At 39.2% G+C, this 18,103-nt stretch overlaps 1 protein-coding gene and 1 long non-coding RNA gene across 9 annotated transcripts in view; one reads left to right on the top strand and one right to left on the bottom strand.

The window, feature by feature from the left end:
- Nucleotides 1-7,343, bottom strand: part of LOC140624992 (uncharacterized) — a 46,139-nt gene extending 38,796 nt beyond the window's left edge. For all 4 annotated transcript variants that reach the window (XR_012024404.1, XR_012024405.1, XR_012024402.1 and 1 more), the window contains exons 1-2: nt 7,263-7,343; nt 4,776-5,362 (exon numbers count right to left, since the gene is read on the bottom strand). This is a non-coding gene — a long non-coding RNA (uncharacterized lncRNA). The remainder of the gene's footprint in view (nt 1-4,775; nt 5,363-7,262) is intronic.
- IGSF11 (immunoglobulin superfamily member 11) overlaps nt 1-18,103 on the top strand; it is a 199,470-nt gene that overhangs the window by 42,887 nt on the left and 138,480 nt on the right. For 3 of the 5 annotated variants that reach the window (XM_072812100.1, XM_072812096.1, XM_072812094.1), the window contains one exon: nt 2,566-2,644. The exons of 1 other annotated variant lie outside the window; for it this stretch is intronic. In XM_072812100.1, the coding sequence (XP_072668201.1) occupies nt 2,566-2,644 (79 nt within the window). Of the gene's footprint in view, nt 1-2,565; nt 2,645-18,103 lie in introns of those variants that run through there. One more of the 5 variants, XM_072812103.1, reaches the window with a different exon arrangement.

Below are 18,103 nucleotides of genomic sequence, written 5' to 3' on the forward strand. Positions count from 1 at the left end.
GCATTTTCTCTATGCACAGGGCTGAACTTTACTATGATTAAAGCACTGAAGGAAAGCAAAGCATTTTCATCCTGATTTCAGCCTTCCTACCATTGGTTTGCTCCACTTCCGTTATACCTTCAGTAGCTTTTATACATTTTTACTTCTCTTCTCAAACTATACCTGGCATCTCATCTCCTACTCCAAGAATTTGACCTTGTCTTTATTTTTCAGTTGAGAAAATCAACATCCATTTCCTCCTCTGCCACCTGAAGTTATGCCCTTCTTTCTTATGTTTCTTTCTTTTTAAAGATTTTCCTTATTTATTTATAGAGAGAGAGAGAGAGAGCACACAAGCAGGGAGAGGAGCAAAGGGAGTGGCAGAGAATCTCAAGCAGACTCTGTACACAGCGTGGAGCCTGGCTTGGGGCTCAGTCTCACAACCCTGAGATCATGACCTGAGCTGAAGCCAAGGGTCAGACGCCCCAACCCACTGAGCCACCCAGACACCCCAGGAGGGCTATGTTTCTGTACTTTCTCATTTCCTATACACTCCTTAGCTCACTCCAATCTGACTTGTCTCTAATATTGGAATTTCTTAAGTGACAAGGATTCAGCGGGATTTTTGTCTCCTTGTCTTGCTTAACCCTTTTATATTATTTAAGTTTTTGATAAATCACTCCTTCAGCTGTGGCATCTGAGACATTTTTCTCTCCTGGTATTCATTCTACTCTCCGATCTTTGTATCATAGCCTCTTTTAAAGGTTCTTTCTCTCATCTGCTCATTCTTTCGCTTATTGATTGATTCATTCTACAGTTTTTTTGAGTGCCTACTCTGCACTAGGTTCTGTACTAGGCACTGGGCTAAGTACAATGGAATATAACCTTGACAAGGCCTTTGCCTTCCTGGAGCTTAATTCGAATTGGGGAAATCTTTGGTAAACAAATAATAAACGAACAGTTACAAATTATTATTAGTGCCATAAAGAAACATAGAGTGAATAATGGGGGACCCATTATAAATATAGTGAATAGGGAAGACCTCTTGAAGGAGAAACCAATAATAGTGTGAAGAGCAGAAGAACATTCTAGCAGGAGAAACGCACTGAAATGGCATGTAAAGCCGTGGGAATGGATTAAATCACTTGGAGATGGAAAAGAGAATGTTTAACATTTAAAGTTGAGCAGAGGAAGATTCAGCAGAGGGAATAGAAATGGCCGCGAAGGTAGGAGGCTCATGTGATGAGTGAGCTGGGACAATGTGGTAGGCAGACTAATGGCCCCCCAAACATCTATGTCCTGATCTTCAGAACTTGTGAATATATTGGGTCACATGGTTGCCCATGGAATAAAAGTTGCGAATCAGCTGACTTTAAAATAGGAAGATCATCAGGGATTATGTGGGTGTGCCCCAAAGTAGTCACAGGAGTTCTCATCAAAGTGGAAGACGGAGGCAGGAGAGGGATAACAGGAGAAAGTCTCCACCTGCTGTTGGAGTTGGAGGAAGAAGGCCAAAAAGCAAGAAGTGCAGATAGCCTCTAGAAGCAGGCAAAGCCCCCCTGCCCACCTGGATTCTAGCTCAAGAAGACCCACTGTGGATTTTTGACCTCTAGAACTGTAGGATAATAGATTTGTACTGGTTAAGCCACCAAAAATGTGGTGATTTGGTATAGCATCAATAGAAAAAACTGGCTTGTGATCTCAGCTGCAACAAGGTTATGAGCCAAGCCCTCTCCTCAGCTTCTCATTCTCTGTACCTGCTCTGGACAATCTGGTTCTCATCATGACTCCTGTCTGAGCATATACTCTGGCCTCCCACTCTGCAGCTGTCACCTCTCTGAACTATAGATTTGTACACAAGTCTTTATTTCATAGCCCGTTAAATAGATAATAAAGGGAAATTTATTGATCTTTTCCCCAAATCTGAGGTTTTTTTTTTTCTGTGCTGCTTATCTCTGTGATTGGTACCAACATTCAATCAGTTGCCAAGTAAATCCTCTCTCACTTCTCACAGTGAATCATTAAGTTCTCTAGAGTCTCTCTGCTGACCCATCCCCACCTCTCCTTTCTATTGTCACTGCCTTGGTTCAGGCCTTTCTCACGTCTGGCCTGGATTACTGTGGTATCAGGCTGAAATTCCTGCCTTCCTGCCCAGCTGCCAATCAATTCTCTATGCTACTGCTGCTAGAGTATTCTTTTAAAAAAATAACCGAATGTGTTTCTCCCCTCCTTAAATTCCTCTGGTAGCTTCCTGCAGTAGCTTTTGACATCTCACCTTGGCTAGGCTGAACTAAAGTCCCCACAATTTCATTTCTCGTATGTCTCCGGTTAGGATGTGAGAGCTGGAGGATGGTAGCAACAGGTACCTTCTCCAGGTTATTCAAGGAAACTCTAATTTAGGTGCTTCTGAGAAGAGATGTGGCAGCCATGATTAGAGTCCCCTCATAAGTTGACTTTGAATTAATCAGGGGGATTATGCTGGGTGGGCCTGACTTAATCATTGGAAGGCCTTTGAAAGAGGAGCAGGCCTTCTCTGAGTGCAGAGATGCTGAACTGTGAGTGACAACCCTTACCTTGTTCCTGTAGAGCTCTGGCGTGCATGTGATCTCCCTTCCAGTGTGGGCCCTATGGACTTCAGAATTGCTTAGCCCGCCCCCACTACCGGGTAAGCCAGCTGCATGTAATAAATCCTTCTATGTCTATGTCTATATCTGTATCTATGTATATACCTATATCTAGCCCCAGATCTCTCTGTGTGTGTGTATGTGCATATGTGCATGTGCATGCAACCTACTAGTTCTCCAGTTGAACAGTGATCCATACACAAGTTGGTACCAGAATTTATGGTTCCAGAGGAACAGAATCTTTTTAATTTTTTTTTAAATTTATTTATTGGGACTCCTGGGTGGCTCAGTCAGTGAAGCGTCAGCCTTCAGCTAGGGTCATGATCCCAGAGTCCTGGGATTGAGCCTCATGTTAGGCTTTCTGCTCCACAGGGAGCCTGCTTCTCCCTCTCCCTCTGCCTCTGCCCCTGCCCCTGCTTGTGCTCTCATGCTCTCTGTGTCTCTGAAATAAATAAAATCAGATTTTACTTACTTATTTGAAAGAGAGAGAAATAGCTAAGCGGAGGGAAGGGTGGAGGGAGAGAGAGAATCTTAAGCAGGCTCCACGCTCAGCACAGATCTTGACACAGGGCTTGATCTCATGACTGTGAGATCATGACCTGAGCCAAAATCAAGAGTTGGATGCTTAACCGACTGAGCCACCCAGGTGTCCCCAGAGGAACAGGGTCTTAAGGATGAGTTCTTGGAATTGACTTTGTATTTTATGGAATTGGTTCTCTGATTAGATTTAAGGGCACCCATGACTGACGCTGTTTCCAGTGGCATGAAGTGGCAATAATGTTAATAAAATTATCGTGTTTGGAAATCTTTCATCAACTACAGAAAGCAAGGCTCTGAGGCACCAAGTATTAGCAACCTCAGTACATTTTAGTCACAATGAGGAACTTAGTGGGATTGGTTGGTTGTTTTCAAGTGCACTGGAAAAAGTAGAGGAAGAAAATGATGAGCTCAGGGCTTCACATTGACTGACCTGAAAGCTTCTATCACTTTCTTGAAAGAGATCCTTATTTCCTTTAACCACAAAGTCAAGATTTCTTAAAACCAAACCCAGAGCTTCCTTTTGCAAGTGGCTGAATTATGACACAAATTGAATTTCCAACCCTACAGTATCTATTCTGTTAAAAATAGATCTTTACCGGGATGGAATGGGATCAAGACCATATGGTAGATTCCAGTGAAGATGAGGGAATTTGGACCTCTAAATTTAATCAAGGCTTTTTTTTTTTCTAGTAGAAGCAGCCTTTGCACTTCCACCTGTGAAGGTTAGTGGTGTACGTGAGACTGGGCTTGAGCCCAACAGGTATGAAATAGACCCTGAAGGCACAAACACATTGCATGAGGAAGTGGTCCAAATGATGATGGTCTCTTCTGCTATATTATCTTCTCTGTCTCAGCCTGTCCTTACAGCCTTGTGAGAATTTCTCTAAGACCAGTTGACTGAGCAAGAAAAAGCTCAAGACTGATTATACAGATGTTTTTGTGTGATTTGCAGGCACCAATCCAATGTGGACAACTGCCATACTTACTATGTACAGCCCCTCTCTGGGACAGCCTTGAAAGCATGCAGTGAAGGGAAATCTTCCAAAGTGAGTTAAACTCTGAGCAGTGCACCAAGTTGTTTATTTTGCTTGGAAGGAGATACAGCCAGGTGTGTGATTGCATACTGACTCATGGGCTGTGGCCAGTGGTTTGGCTGGATGGTCAGGACTCAGGAGTGTGATTAGAAAAGTGGTAACAAGGAAGTCTGGGGAAGAGGTATGAGAATGGGCAAATAGTGTGAAGATACTTGTGTCCCATGTGAATTCTTACCAGAGGGTGATCTTGGCAGAAGAGTATTTTAATAATCAAGTGCATAGAATGGCATGTTCTGTGGATACCAGTCAGTCTCTTTCCCCAGCCCCTCCTGTCATTGCCTAATGGACTCATGAACAAGTAGCTATGGTGGCAGGGATTGAGGTTATGCACTGGGCTTGGCAAAATGGAAGAACACTCATTGAGGCCAGCCTAGCTATAGGCACTGCTCATGGCCAAATGGCCAGAAGCAGAGACCAACGTTGAGCCCCCGTTATGGCATCATTCCCTGGGGTGATCAGCTGTTGGCAGGCTGATTACACTGGACAGCTTTCATCATGGAAAGTGCATCACTTTGCCCTTACTTAAAAATAAACTTACTCTAAATATGGATTTTCCTCCTCTGTATATAAATGCTTCCACCGGAACTACTATCCATAGATTTGTAGAATGCCTTTTCCACTGTCATGGTATTCCACATCGCATCACTTCCAGCCAGGAATTTAATTTCACAACAAAGGAAGTGCAGCAAAGTACCCAAGGCCATGGAATTCACTGGTCTTTTCATGTTCTCCATTATTCCAAGAAGCTGGCTTAAAATAATAGGGGGATGTCTCTCCAAATAACTAGCTATGGTGCCAGCTACAAATACTTTACAGAACAGAGACAGCGTCCGCCAGCATATTCCAGGATGCAGTATTTCTTCTAAATTTAGTGTATAATATTTGAAACTGTTTCTTCCATAGCCAGGATTCATGGATCCAAGGATCCTGAAAATGCCACTGCCTCCTCTCACTTTTTCCCCTAGTAACACACAAGATTTTTGCTTCTTGGCCCCATATCTTTAGGTTCCACTGGTCTAGAAGTCTTTATTCCAAAGAGGAGAATGCTTCCACCAGGGGCACACAATGATTATTTCATTGAACTTGAAGTTGACATGACCACTTGTCTTTGGGCTCCTCATGCCTCTGAATCAACAAAGAAAGTTGTTACTGTACTAGCTGTGATGACTTATGTGACCAATCTTACATGTTTTGAGATTTTTAGAAATTAAAGGAGGCATCAGATACAATATTCCTTAGAAATAGAATGCAAATTCCTCAACTTCAACAGTAAATGAAATATATCGGCATCACTACCTATACATTGATAGTTGAATCAAGTAATTGGGTTTAAATTTCCAAGATAGACAATATCCTACAGGGAAGATACATAGCTAATATACCATACTCTCTCAGTCAAATGAATACCCTCATTTTATGAGCCCTCCTCCCGAGTCTCTTTTTCTTTTAACCATGGCAGGATCACATTTTGTCAAAAACAGTGATCACAAATAATGTGAAGATTGCAACTTCTGTGATTCATGATATATCACTATTTCCTTCAAGGAATTTTTTCTTTAGTGTAATTTTTTTTAAGATTGTATTTTTAAGCAATCTCTACCCCCAACATTGGGCTCAAAGTCACAACCCTGAGATCAAGATCACATGCTTCACTGACTGAGCCAGCCAGGTGCCCCTCTTTAGTGTAAATATTTTCTGTCTGGAAATCATGGAACCCAGCCATTCAAGGCTTCGCCAAATTGTGAGTATGACTACGACTGTGTGACATTTATGCCCAGCCTGTTCCTTAGCTCTCCTTGCTCTCACAGGACCTCACTTCCCTCTCAAAGATTTCCCCCAGCTGTTTCAAGCAGCCTCCACAATTCTGGTGTTTCACATATGCTCATAAATAATTATGTCTGTGCTCTTCAACTCTTGTGTGACCCCATGACTGCAAACCACAAGAGAGGTAACTTCCCCTGGCAAAGAGCTTTTGTTTGAGGATGCTTCTCTGCTGGGCACTGCTGCCCTTGACCTGCTATATGCCGAGGCTGTGTTTCCTGGTGGGGTTGGGGGAAAGGAAGAGTAGTCTCTCTGATTCTGTATGCATTTGGTCACCTAGACAAAGGTGGGTCTGTTGTGTTCAGTCTCCTGCAGTCTTTCATAAATATACTTCCTTTGGCCTTTTGCCATGTTACTGCTCTCAGAGGAATTTGAGCTCATCCATCAGTACAGCCACGTACTGATAAGAAATGAGAAAAATGGGCATAGCATTCCCATCACTGTCCCCAATTTTCTCTTGTCTTTATTCCACAGCTGCGTCTATACCTCTCGGTCTCCTCTCAGCAAAAATTAAAAAATTAAAACCCCAAGCCAAAAAAAAAAAAAAAAAGGCAGAAAAAAACCAATCCCTGCACCCCAAAAGGCTCGTATACTCTAAAGATAGCTATTTGGATGCTACTGATGTTTTAGACAATCTGATTCTTAGTTGTCCAGGAAGGTACTGTGGGACAATTTAAAAAAATTTTTTTAATTGTTAGATTATATTAGAATCTGCATAAAATATCATCATTCAGTTGTTATTTAGATACGCTTGCTTTACCAGCTCATTTCCCATCACTTTATATTTTTTCCCTTAAGTATTCCAAATATGTACTAGATTTCTATCTAGAACAGCATTGCAACATATTATTTCGGGCTTGGATATAAATACAATAACCCTACAGGCTGAATCCCGGGAAAAAAGCTAAGCTCTTTTCTTTCTATTAGATATCAATTTATTTTTGCTTTCAATTTTCAAAGGAATAAGAAAAATACATTTGAAATTCATGCTGAGGGCCTAGGGTTAAAAAGTCTCCACCTGTTTTGGTCTGGAAGAACTGTGATATAGCAGGAGCTCTAAAGTCAGAAACACCCGAGTTCCAACTCCACTTACATGTTCCCTGTCATGATGCTTTATGGACCTCAGTTTACCCCCTTTGAAAATAGAAGATACGCCCCAGTATTCATGTCAGGGTTAAATGAGATAACGTAAAGTGCCTAGTACCTGGGGCGTCAACAATTGTTACTTCCTCCTACGCAGTGCCTCTTCTTCCAGAGTTGTCTCATGCTTCAGCGAATCATTGTTATATGCAATTTTCATTGCCATGACGACAGAATCAGAGCAGCGAAAAATTTCCTCCCCAAACAGGAGCAACAGTTAACAAAGTAGCACCTTCTTAATTGGTGGCAAATATGTGATTTCTTTCCTTCTCTTTCCCCCTCTCTTTTAACTAGTTTCCCTAATCCTGTTTATTTACTCTGAATCAACCAAAAGGAGAAGTTAGTAATTTTCTACTCACCGTGAAAATATTAACAATGATATCAAGTTCTTTTCTAGCACCTGCCTTCCAACAGCTGCCTGTAGAATATCATTGAAAGTACCTGGGATTTTATTATAATGTAAAATTAGAATTTTTCATAATCAGTGTCTGTATTTGTCAAATACCTTTAAGCTATATTTCCATATTATTCATGAAATCTCAAAGAGTTACAGTGGTCATTTAGTCTTGCTTTCCCTCTCTAAATAGAATCATATGCAAGAGGAATTTTTCTACTCTTTGTTTTGACATGCCTTAAAATTGACTCAATTAATTTCCATGGTAATATATTTCACTCCTTCATAGTTTTTGTGGTCTTAATAACCACCAACCTACAAAAACTTAAGCCTCTTCTCTCTTTTACCAAAGATATATAAAATAACTGATCATTGTTATTAATATATTTTTATTGGCTCTAATTAAGAAAGATCCCAAGTTGTATCTTTCCTTTAGGGTCGTTAACTTTTTGTCACATGAGAGCACAAAACTATTGTATTTATTTGTTTATAAAAGAATATTTATTTTAAGAGAGAGAGAGCAGGATGGAGGGGCAGAAGGAGAGTCTTAAGCAGGCTCTGTGCTCAGCAGGGAGTCTGATGGGGGGCACAGAGCCCTATGGGGGCTCCTTCCCAGGACCCTGAGATCATGACCAGAGCTGAAACCAGGAGTCAGATGCTTTAACCAACTTTAACCTTATAACACTCAGGCACCCCAGTACAAAGCTTGCTTTTATTTATTTATTTATTTATTTATTTATTTATTTATTTATTTATAAAAATATTTATTTATTCATTCATGAGAGACACTGAGAGAGACAGAGACAGAGACACAGGTAGAGGGAAAAGCAGGCTCCACGCAGGGAGCCCAATGTGGGACTCGATCCCGGGACCTCAGGATCACGCCCTGGGCCGAAGGCAGGCACTAAACTGTCGAGCCACCCAGGGATCCCAAAGCTATTTTAAAACAGTGTGTTCCATTAAAACATATTTTTATTTTTAATAATTATTTTATTTTATTTTTTATTTTTAGAGAGAGAGAGAGAAAGTGTGTGAGCTGGTTGGGGGAGGGAGGGAGAGGTAGAGAGAGCATCCTAAGCAGGCTCCATGTCCAGTGTGGAGCCCATGGTGCAAGGATGGATCCCACAACCCTGAGATCATGACCTGAGCAGAAATCAAGAGTCAGTCACTAAACCTTCTGAGCCACCCAGGTGCCCCAAAACATATTTTTAAAAGCTCATTTTGAAAGCTTGATTCCTTGAAGCAGTTTGGCAGAGATCTGTAGGCTTCAGAGGTGAGAAAAGAAGTCATTGAATGAAAAATGTATTTTACTAAGTTATAATTGACATGTAATATATTAGTTTCAGGTGTACAACATAGTGACTCAACTTTTGTATACATTGCAAAATGATTACCGCAAGACTAGTTATCATCTGTCACCATATAAATATGTTAATAAAATATTATTGACTATATTCCCATGCTGTACATTATGCCCCCATGACTTATTTATTTTATAACTGGACATTTATGTTTCTTTTTTTTTTTTGACATTTATGTTTCTTGATCTCCTTTACCCACTTTGTCCTCCCTCCTCAGGCTCTCTGACTCTGGCAACCACCAATCTATTCTTTGTATAACAGTCTGTTTTTTTTGTTTGTTTGCTTTTGTTTTACTTGGGTTTTTTGTTTGTTTGTTTGTTTGTTTTAGATTTCACTTATATGTGTGTACTTATTTATAGACATTTATATATAAATAATATGTGGGTATATACTATTTATATATATTTACATATATATAAAATCGTATCATATTATGATAATACAATACACACACACCCTACATCTTTTTTATCTATTCATCATCGATGAACACTTAGGTTGTTTCCATAACTTGGCTATTGTAAATAATGCTTCTATGAAAATATCTGTTCAGGTTAGTGTCTTTGTTTTCTTTGGATAAATACCCAGTAGTGGAATTCCTATATAATATGGTAGTTCTATGTTTAATTGGTTGAGGAACCTCCATACTGTTTTCCATAGTGGCTGCACCAATTTATATTCCCACCAACAGTACACGAGGGTTCACTTTTTTCCACATCCTTATCAACACTTGTTATTTCTTGTCTTTTTTTATAATAGTCGCTTTGGCAGTTACAAATGATATTTCATTGTGGTTTTGATTTGCTTTTCCCTGATGATTAGTGATGTTGGGCATCATTTTATGTGATTGTTGGCCATCTCTATGTCTTCCTTGGAAAGATATCTATTCAGACCTTCTGCCCATTTTTTTAATTGGATTGTTTAGTTTTTGTTATTGAGTTGTATGAGTTCTTTATATATTTTGGATATTAACCTCTTATCAGACATATGATTTGTAAATATCTTCTCCCATTCAGTAGGTTGCGTTTTTGCTTTGTTGATAGTTTCCTTAGCTATGCAGAAGCTTTATAGTTTGATATATTTCCATTTGCTTATTTTTCCTTTGTTCCCCCTGCCTTTGGAGTCAGATCCAAAGGAACACTGCTAAGACCAGAGTCAAGGAGCATACTGCTTATGTTTTCCTCTAGGAGTTTTATGTTTTCAGGTCTTATATACAAGGCGTTAATCCATTTTGAGTTAATTTTGTCTATGATGGGAGATAGTGGTATAATTTTATTCTTTTGCATGTAGCTGTCCAGTTTTACCAACACCATTTATCAAAGAGACTGTGTCCTTTCCCCATTGTACATTCTTGCCTCATTTGTCAAAAATGAACTGACCATATACGGGTTTATTTTTGGGCTCTCCATTCTGTTCCATTAATCTCTGTGTATGATTTTTATTCCAATACCATACAGTTTTGATTAATATAGCTTTGTAGTACATTTTGAAATGAAGGAGTGTGATACCTCTGGCTTTGTTCTTTCTCAAAGATTGTTTTGGCTATTCAGGATCTTTTGTGGTTCTATATAAATTTTATAATTATTAGTTCTAGTTCTGTGAGAAATGCCATTGGAATTTTGATAGGGATTGCACTGGATCTTTAGATTGCTTTGGGTAATATAGACTTTTAAAAAATAATAATTCTTCCAATCCATGAGCATGGAATATCTTTCCATTTATTTATGTCATTTTCAATTTCTTTCATCAATTTCTTATAGTTTTCAGAGTACAGGTCTTTTCACTTCCCTGGTTAAATTTATTTCTAGTATTTTATTATTTTTTTTCAAGATTGTATTTATTTATTCATGAGAGACAGAGAGAGAGAGAGAGAGAGAGAGAGAGGCAGAGACACAGGCAGGGGGAGAACAGGCTTCCTGCAAGGTGCCAGATGCGGGACTTGATCCTGGATCCCGGTATCAGGCCCCAAGCCAAAGGCAGACACTTAACCGCTGAGCCACCCAGGTGTCCCAATATTTTATTCTTTTTGATGCAATTATAAATGGGGTTGTTTTCTTATTTTGAAAATGAATTTCTTAATTTGAAATTTTCTCATTTGAGAAAAGAACTGAATGACAAAGAAATATGTCAGTAAAATTATTTCTGTCTCATTGATGAAGAATTACTGCAGATATGGAAGTCATGCTTCTTGCAAGAAAATATAAAATGGAATAATTCTCTGGGCTTTTGATAAGTTATTTGGAGCAGAAAATGTTTTTTCTCAGGTACAATTATAGAGAGGAATTAGATAAGAAAGAAGCTAAAAGTGCTAAAAATGGAACTGTAGCAGAGATTGCTAGCTGCTCACCTGATAACCATTTTCTTATTCTTTTAAAACTTAGGCAGAAGCCTTTTTTAAAAAAAGACTTTATTTATTTATTCATGAGAGACACAGAGAGAGAGGCAGAGATACAGGCAGAGGGAGAAGCAGGCTCCCTGTGGGGAGCCTGATGTAGAACTCGATTCCAGGACCCCAGGATCACTACCTGAGCCAAGGCAGACGCTCAACCACTGAGCCACCCAGGCGTCCCTTTCTTATTTTTTCTTTAGGAAGGGAAGCTCAGTTTTCATGGGGGTGATATTGTGTTCAGGTTAACAAATGTTACATTTCCCTGCCTCCTTTACAAATAGAAATGGGCAAGTGATACAGTTCAGTTCAAGGATTTACAAATGGAAGTTTAAGTTTAGAACTTCTGGGAATGTGTCTTAAAAAGTGAGTGACCCATGGTTAGTATGGCTTTGCTGCTCTATGGACTTTTTCCTTTTCTTCCCCCATGAAATATAAAATGCATAATCGATGTGGGTCTATTTATCTTGTAAAAGTAAGGGAAAGCCTAGGTACCTTATAGATAACTCACCTCAGACCTCAGTCTTGTAACCGTTTCTTTGATGAAGTCATTATTGCTTTAGATTGGCTGCTTATTAGAATTGCCTGAGTATATTTTTAAAAACTAAGTGTTGGGACTTCTACTAGTAGGTATGAGGTAGAAGATAGTGGCAGACCAGTGTTTCTGTTGCAAAAGCCATACAAATTAAAAATACATTTCTAAAGGTATCTGAGAGCTGTAAAAGCAAGTTTATGATACTAAAATTCCAGAAAGGAAAGAACTGTCCTAAGGTAGGTGGATGGACAATTGCCACTTCTCTTCCTAGAGTCATTTGCCAGCCTTGGGCATGGGCTACTGATCTGTTGTGATCTAGGCAGAAGAGTCTGCTAAGAGAAAGAGAAATGTATAAAGTTTTTAGTGATCATGAAGGGTTGGAGTGAAGAAAGGAAACTTGAAGCACAGTAAATGCATGTCTGGTTTTCCTCACAGGACATTGGTCAAGCTTTGGTTCTATACAGGTAGCTGAAGAGCTAAGCTGAAAGCTTTTAAAAGGCAGAGTGAAATCCCCTGCAGTCTCCTGATACTTAGGAAACAAAGATCTGCCATGGGAGGGGACAAGCATCAAATGCACACAGCTCGTCTCCCCTTCAAGAAGACATTTGCTAGATTTTAAAATGTAGGGGCAGGCGATGACAGAACTGGGCTGAGAATTTTGGAAAGGTAGAGCTGGATCTTTCACAGTGTGTTAGAGCCAAAGATATGGAAACATACCAGGCTCTCAATAAGAAGTTCAGGAAATCAGGAATATCAGGTTCAGAAAGCCTGAGAAAGAGGGGAACTAGAGGTAGATCTGAGTCTTACTAAAACTGAAACTTAGTCCCAACCCTGTCAGTACTTAACTGGATTGAGGCAATCAGCCTCTCCTCCTATATGCTAATAGAGGACAGAAAAAAACCCTCTTTGGTGAAGGTAACACAGAGTTTGGCATACTATAAAAAATTACTAGGCAAACAATGAGGCAAGACAAATAGGGCCTATAATTAAGAGAAAAAGAAGACAATTGACTAGGGCCACAGATGGTCTAGATGTTGAAGTTTGCAGACAAGGAATTTATAATAACTGTGATTCATATGTTTAAGAAAATAAAGGAAAACATGGCCAAAGAGATGAAATGATGGAAAATCTCACCAGACAACTGTAATCTATAAAAAAAATTAAATGGATATATGTAGCCTAAAAATACAGTATCTGAAATTAAGAACTTAATAAATTGATTTTATGAGATTGGACACAGCTGAACACAGAATTAGTAAACTGGAAGACAATTCAAGAGAAAATATCCAAGTTGAAGCATAGAGAGACACAAGAATAGAAAGAACAAAACAGTGTAACAAATGTGTATTTAATCCCTCTCTCTGAAAAAAGAAATCTTGATTTTTTTCAGATATAGTGTGCAATGATTTATCATTTATGTATATGTAACACCCCGTGCTCATCACATCACCTGCCCTTTTATTTAATTAAAAAAAATTTTTATTGGAGTTCAATTTGCCAACATATAGCATAACACCCAGTGTTCATCCCACCAGGTTCCCCCTCAGTGCCCGTCACCCAGACACTCCCACCCCCCACCCACCTCCCTTTCCACCACCCCTTGTTCGTTTCCCAGTTAGGTGTCTCTCATGTTCTGTCTCCCTCTCTGATATTTCCCACTCATTTTTTCTCCTTTCCCCTTTATTCCTTTTCACTATTTTTTATATTCCCCAGATGAATGAGACCATATAATGTTTGTCCTTCTCCGATTGACTTATTTCACTCAGCATAATACCCTCCAGTTCCATCCACGTCAAAGGAAATGGTGGGTATTTGTCGTTTCTAATGGCTGAGGAAAACTCCATTGTATACATAGACCACACCTTCTTTATCCATTCATCTTTTGATGGACACCGAGGCTCCTTCTACAGTTTGGCTATTGTGGACATTGGTGCTATAAACATCGGGGTGCAAAAAAAAACATCGGGGTGCAGGTGTCCTGGCGTTTCACTGTATCCGTATCTTTGGGGTAAATCCCCAGCAGTGCAATTGCTGGGTCGTAGGGCAGGTCTATTTTTAACTCTTTGAGGAACCTCCACACAGTGTTCCAGAGTGGCTGTACCAGTTCCCATTCCCACCAACAGTGCAAGAGGGTTCCCCTTTCTCCACATCCTTTCCAACATTTGTTGTTTCCTGTCTTGTTAATTTTCCCCATTCTCACTGGTGTGAGGTGGTATCTCATTGTGGTTTGGATTTGTATTTCCCTGATGGCAAGTGATGCGGAGCATTTTCTCATGTGCTTGTTGCCACCTGCCCTTTTAAATGACCATCACCAAATTACCCCATCCCATTGTCCACCTCCCCAAAAATCTTTTTTTTTTCTCTCCGAAAATCTTGATTTGTAATGATACCACTTACTGCCATGGTATAAATACTGTCACCATGGCTGATTTCAAGCAACCAATGATTTAATAGCCACGCCACCAAATACCTGAATATTTAACAATTTACTTTGGCAAGAAGTTATACTGCACTCTTCATGTGAATCATATTCAGAAACTCTAAAATATATTAGAAACCCAGAGGAAATAGAATGAGGTAGATGCAACCTTTGAAGAGCTTATAGCTGAGACTATCCAAAACTTTTAAAATAAATCAAGTCATGGATTAAAGAACTCAGCCCACTACAAGCATAATAAATACAAAGAATGCTACACAAAGAAAACTGCACCTCATTGTAATACAGTTGCAAACCAAGGTGCAATGGGCTGGATGGTGATGCCCAAAGTGAATTATCCATGTCATAATCCTTGAAACCTGTGAGCGTTATCTTGTTTGGAAAAAGGGTTTTCCCAGATGGAATTAAATTAGGATTTTGAAATTGGTATATCATCCTGAATTATTTAATCCTGGGGGACCCTAATTATTTTCCTATTATTTTTCTATCATTGTAACAAAAAGGTAAATATAAATTACCTGCATCAGTTATTAAGAAGGTGATATTACTATGGACTTTAAAGACATCAAACATACACTGAAATTTTTATTTATTTGGAGCCAATACATTTGGATAAGATAGAGTTTTGAAAAATAACAACTAGCCAAAGCTGCCAGGGATAAATAAAATCTGAATAGTGTGTTATTTATGAAAAAGATTGTCGGGATCCCTGGGTGGCGCAGCGGTTTGGCGCCTGCCTTTGGCCCAGGGCGCGATCCTGGAGACCCGGGATCGAATCCCACGTCCGGCTCCCGGTGCATGGAGCCTGCTTCTCCCTCTGCCTATGTCTCTGCCTCTCTCTCTCTCTGTGTGACTATCATAAATAAATAAAAATTAAAAAAAAAAAAAAGAAAAAGATTGTCGAAGGAGAAACACTTTTACATAATGAAAACCCAGGTTTGGTGGATATATAAGTAAATTCTCACAAACATTTGTGGAAGAAACAAAACACGTCTTCCACAAATCATTTTCTAAAGAATAGAATAGAGACAGAAGAACATCTTACTTTATATGAAGCCAGGATATCCTTGCTTCTTACACTTGATGAGGAAATTATAAGAAAATTATCTGCTGATCTTTCTCATGAATGTAGATGCAAAAATTTTGAACAAGCACTTTAAAAAATCCAGTTGTATGTAAAAAGGGATGAACATATGACCAGTGGCATTTATTTCACAGACACAATGGTAGCTTACTATTCACAACTCAATTAAGGTAACTTACACATTATCAAGGTAAAGAAGAAGAAGAAGAAGAAGAAGAAGAAGAAGAAGAAGAAAGAAGAAAGAAGAAAGAAGAAAGAAGAAAGAAGAAAGAAGAAAGAAGAAAGAAGAAGAAGGAAGAAGAAGAAGAAGAAGGAAGAAGAGGAAGAGGAAGAGGAAGAGGAAGAAGAAGAAGAAGAAGAAGAAGAAGAAGAAGAAGAAGAAGAAGAAAGTGCATGCTCATTGCAACAAGTACAGAAAAAGCATTTCAGAAAACTTAAAACTGCACCTGAGTGGCTCAGTTGGTTAAGTGTGTGGCTTCTCCTCAGGTCGTGATCCCAGGGTCCTGGGATGGAGCCCCACATAAGGGCTCCCTGATCAGCAGGAAGCCTGCGACTCCCTCTCCTTTTCCTTGCTCCTCCCCTTGCTTGTGCTGGCTCTCTCTATGTCAAATGAATAAATAAAATCTTAAAAAAAATTAAGAGACATTAATGATTTTTTAAAATCCTGGCAAACATGGAATAAAATGGAATTTTCTTAATTTAATAAATATATTAAAAAATATAGAGGAGACATCATATTAAATGATGAAATATTCACAATGCTTCCACTGATATGAGATATAAGACAAGGAGTCCTACTGCCAACACTTCCATTCAACTTTTTCTGGAGGTCTTAGGAAGTGCAATAAGGTGAGAGAAAGAAATAAATAAGGATTGAAAAGGATTATTTTCAGATGACATGACTGTATATGTAGACCATTCAAAAGAATCTATAACTATTAGAGTCGATAAGTAAATTATTGGAAATAAGATGTATGAGTTAAATTTTTTTCTATATACCAGGCAAAAACAAATAGAAAATAAAATTTGAAATATGATACCATTGATAATAGCATCAAAGGATTGTAGTCAGCTAAATTTAGGGATAAATTTAATTGGGAATATAACTAAAAGTGGACAAATAGCTACTAAATACGACTGTGAGAAATGAAAGAACCCTAAATGCCTTGCTTGATTTGGCATGTTCTTAGATTGGAAGAATGAATATTATAAAGATATCATTTTTCCTAAATTAATCTACAGTTTCAACATAATCTCAATCAAAATCGCAGGAGATTTTATTGTGGAAATTTAGGTGCTGGTTCTAAAATTTACCTGGAAATGCAAAGAAGCAAGAGTAGCCAAAGCAGCCTTAACAAAAACAAAACTGAGAAAAAAAAAGAAAGAAAAAACTGGAGGATTTACACTACTAGGTATCATGACTATTATATATCTATAGTAATTAAGGCAGGGTAGCATTGGAGCTAGAAGAGAGAACTTGATCGATCGGAACAGAATAGAGGAATCAAAACTCACACATATTCGTCTCATTGATGACAAGGCTACACTGTAGTTCAGTATGGAAAGGCTAACCTTTTCAATAAATGGTGCTGGGTTAGCCGGCTATCTCTGTGTCCCACCATGCACAAAAATCATATCCGTATGGATTGCAGATATAAATGTGAAAGGTAAGATAATGCATTTGGAAGAAAATGTAGGAGATCATCTTTCTGACCTTGTAGTTTTTCATCAGTGGGCATTTCATCCCAATGTGTTCAATAATGTTTTTGGAAGAAAATATAGGAGATCATCTTTCTGACCTTGTTTTCCTAGTTTTTCATTGGTCGGCATTTCATCCCAATGTGAGGGCTCACCAGTGTTCTTGGCATCTCTGAGTGCCTCTCTTACCTCACTCAACCAAGAACATGATGATAGCTCCAATCTCTCCTTTCTCACCACCGTCAGGGAGTATATGCAGTTCTGTGCGACCATCTTCTGGCCTCTACCCATCAACACTTTTTCCAGAGCCATCATCCCTCTCCTACCACTCATTTTCTAAATCACAGCAGTGCCTCCTTGAACTGTTCCACCTGCCAGGGAAAGTGAAGGCACTCCAGTCGGACTTCCTCACCTTTTCTCTTTCTCTCCCTTGGTTCTTCTTAGAGAAGCTTCCATGACCTTCTTGGTAGGGTTGGAACCTCATTTATGTAGTATCCCTGACCTGTCTCCAGGATGATGTAACAATAGAAGCCTTTTGTTTCAATCCATCTGTCTTGTCTCTTGATATTTAAAAAGGAGGTATTTGATTTATTTTTTAAAAGATTTTATTTATTCATAGAGACAGACAGATACACACACACACACACACAGGCAGAGGGAGAAGCAGGCCTAATGCAGGGAGCCTGACATGGGACTTGATCCCGCGTCTCCAGGATCAAGCCCTGGACTGAAGGTGGCGCTAAACCGCTGAGCCACCTGGGTTGCCCGAGGTATTTGATTTAAAAACAAATAAAACCACAAACAATAATGACAACAACAACAAAAGCAGGTAGACCGTTTCCATCTCTTGAAGCCTGGTTACTAGGAAGTGGCCCTGCCATGGACTCAAAGAAGGGACCATCCTTCTCAAAGCAAAAGAATGACCCTTCCCTCCCCAGCTGCCTGTTCTGCCTTCTGCCCAACAAAACTCATGGCTTTCTGTAAAACGGTGAAAGATTGAAGGAAAACAT

The sequence above is a fragment of the Canis lupus genome, chromosome 35 (assembly GCF_048164855.1).
Source record: "Canis lupus baileyi chromosome 35, mCanLup2.hap1, whole genome shotgun sequence".
Taxonomy (NCBI): domain Eukaryota; kingdom Metazoa; phylum Chordata; class Mammalia; order Carnivora; family Canidae; genus Canis; species Canis lupus.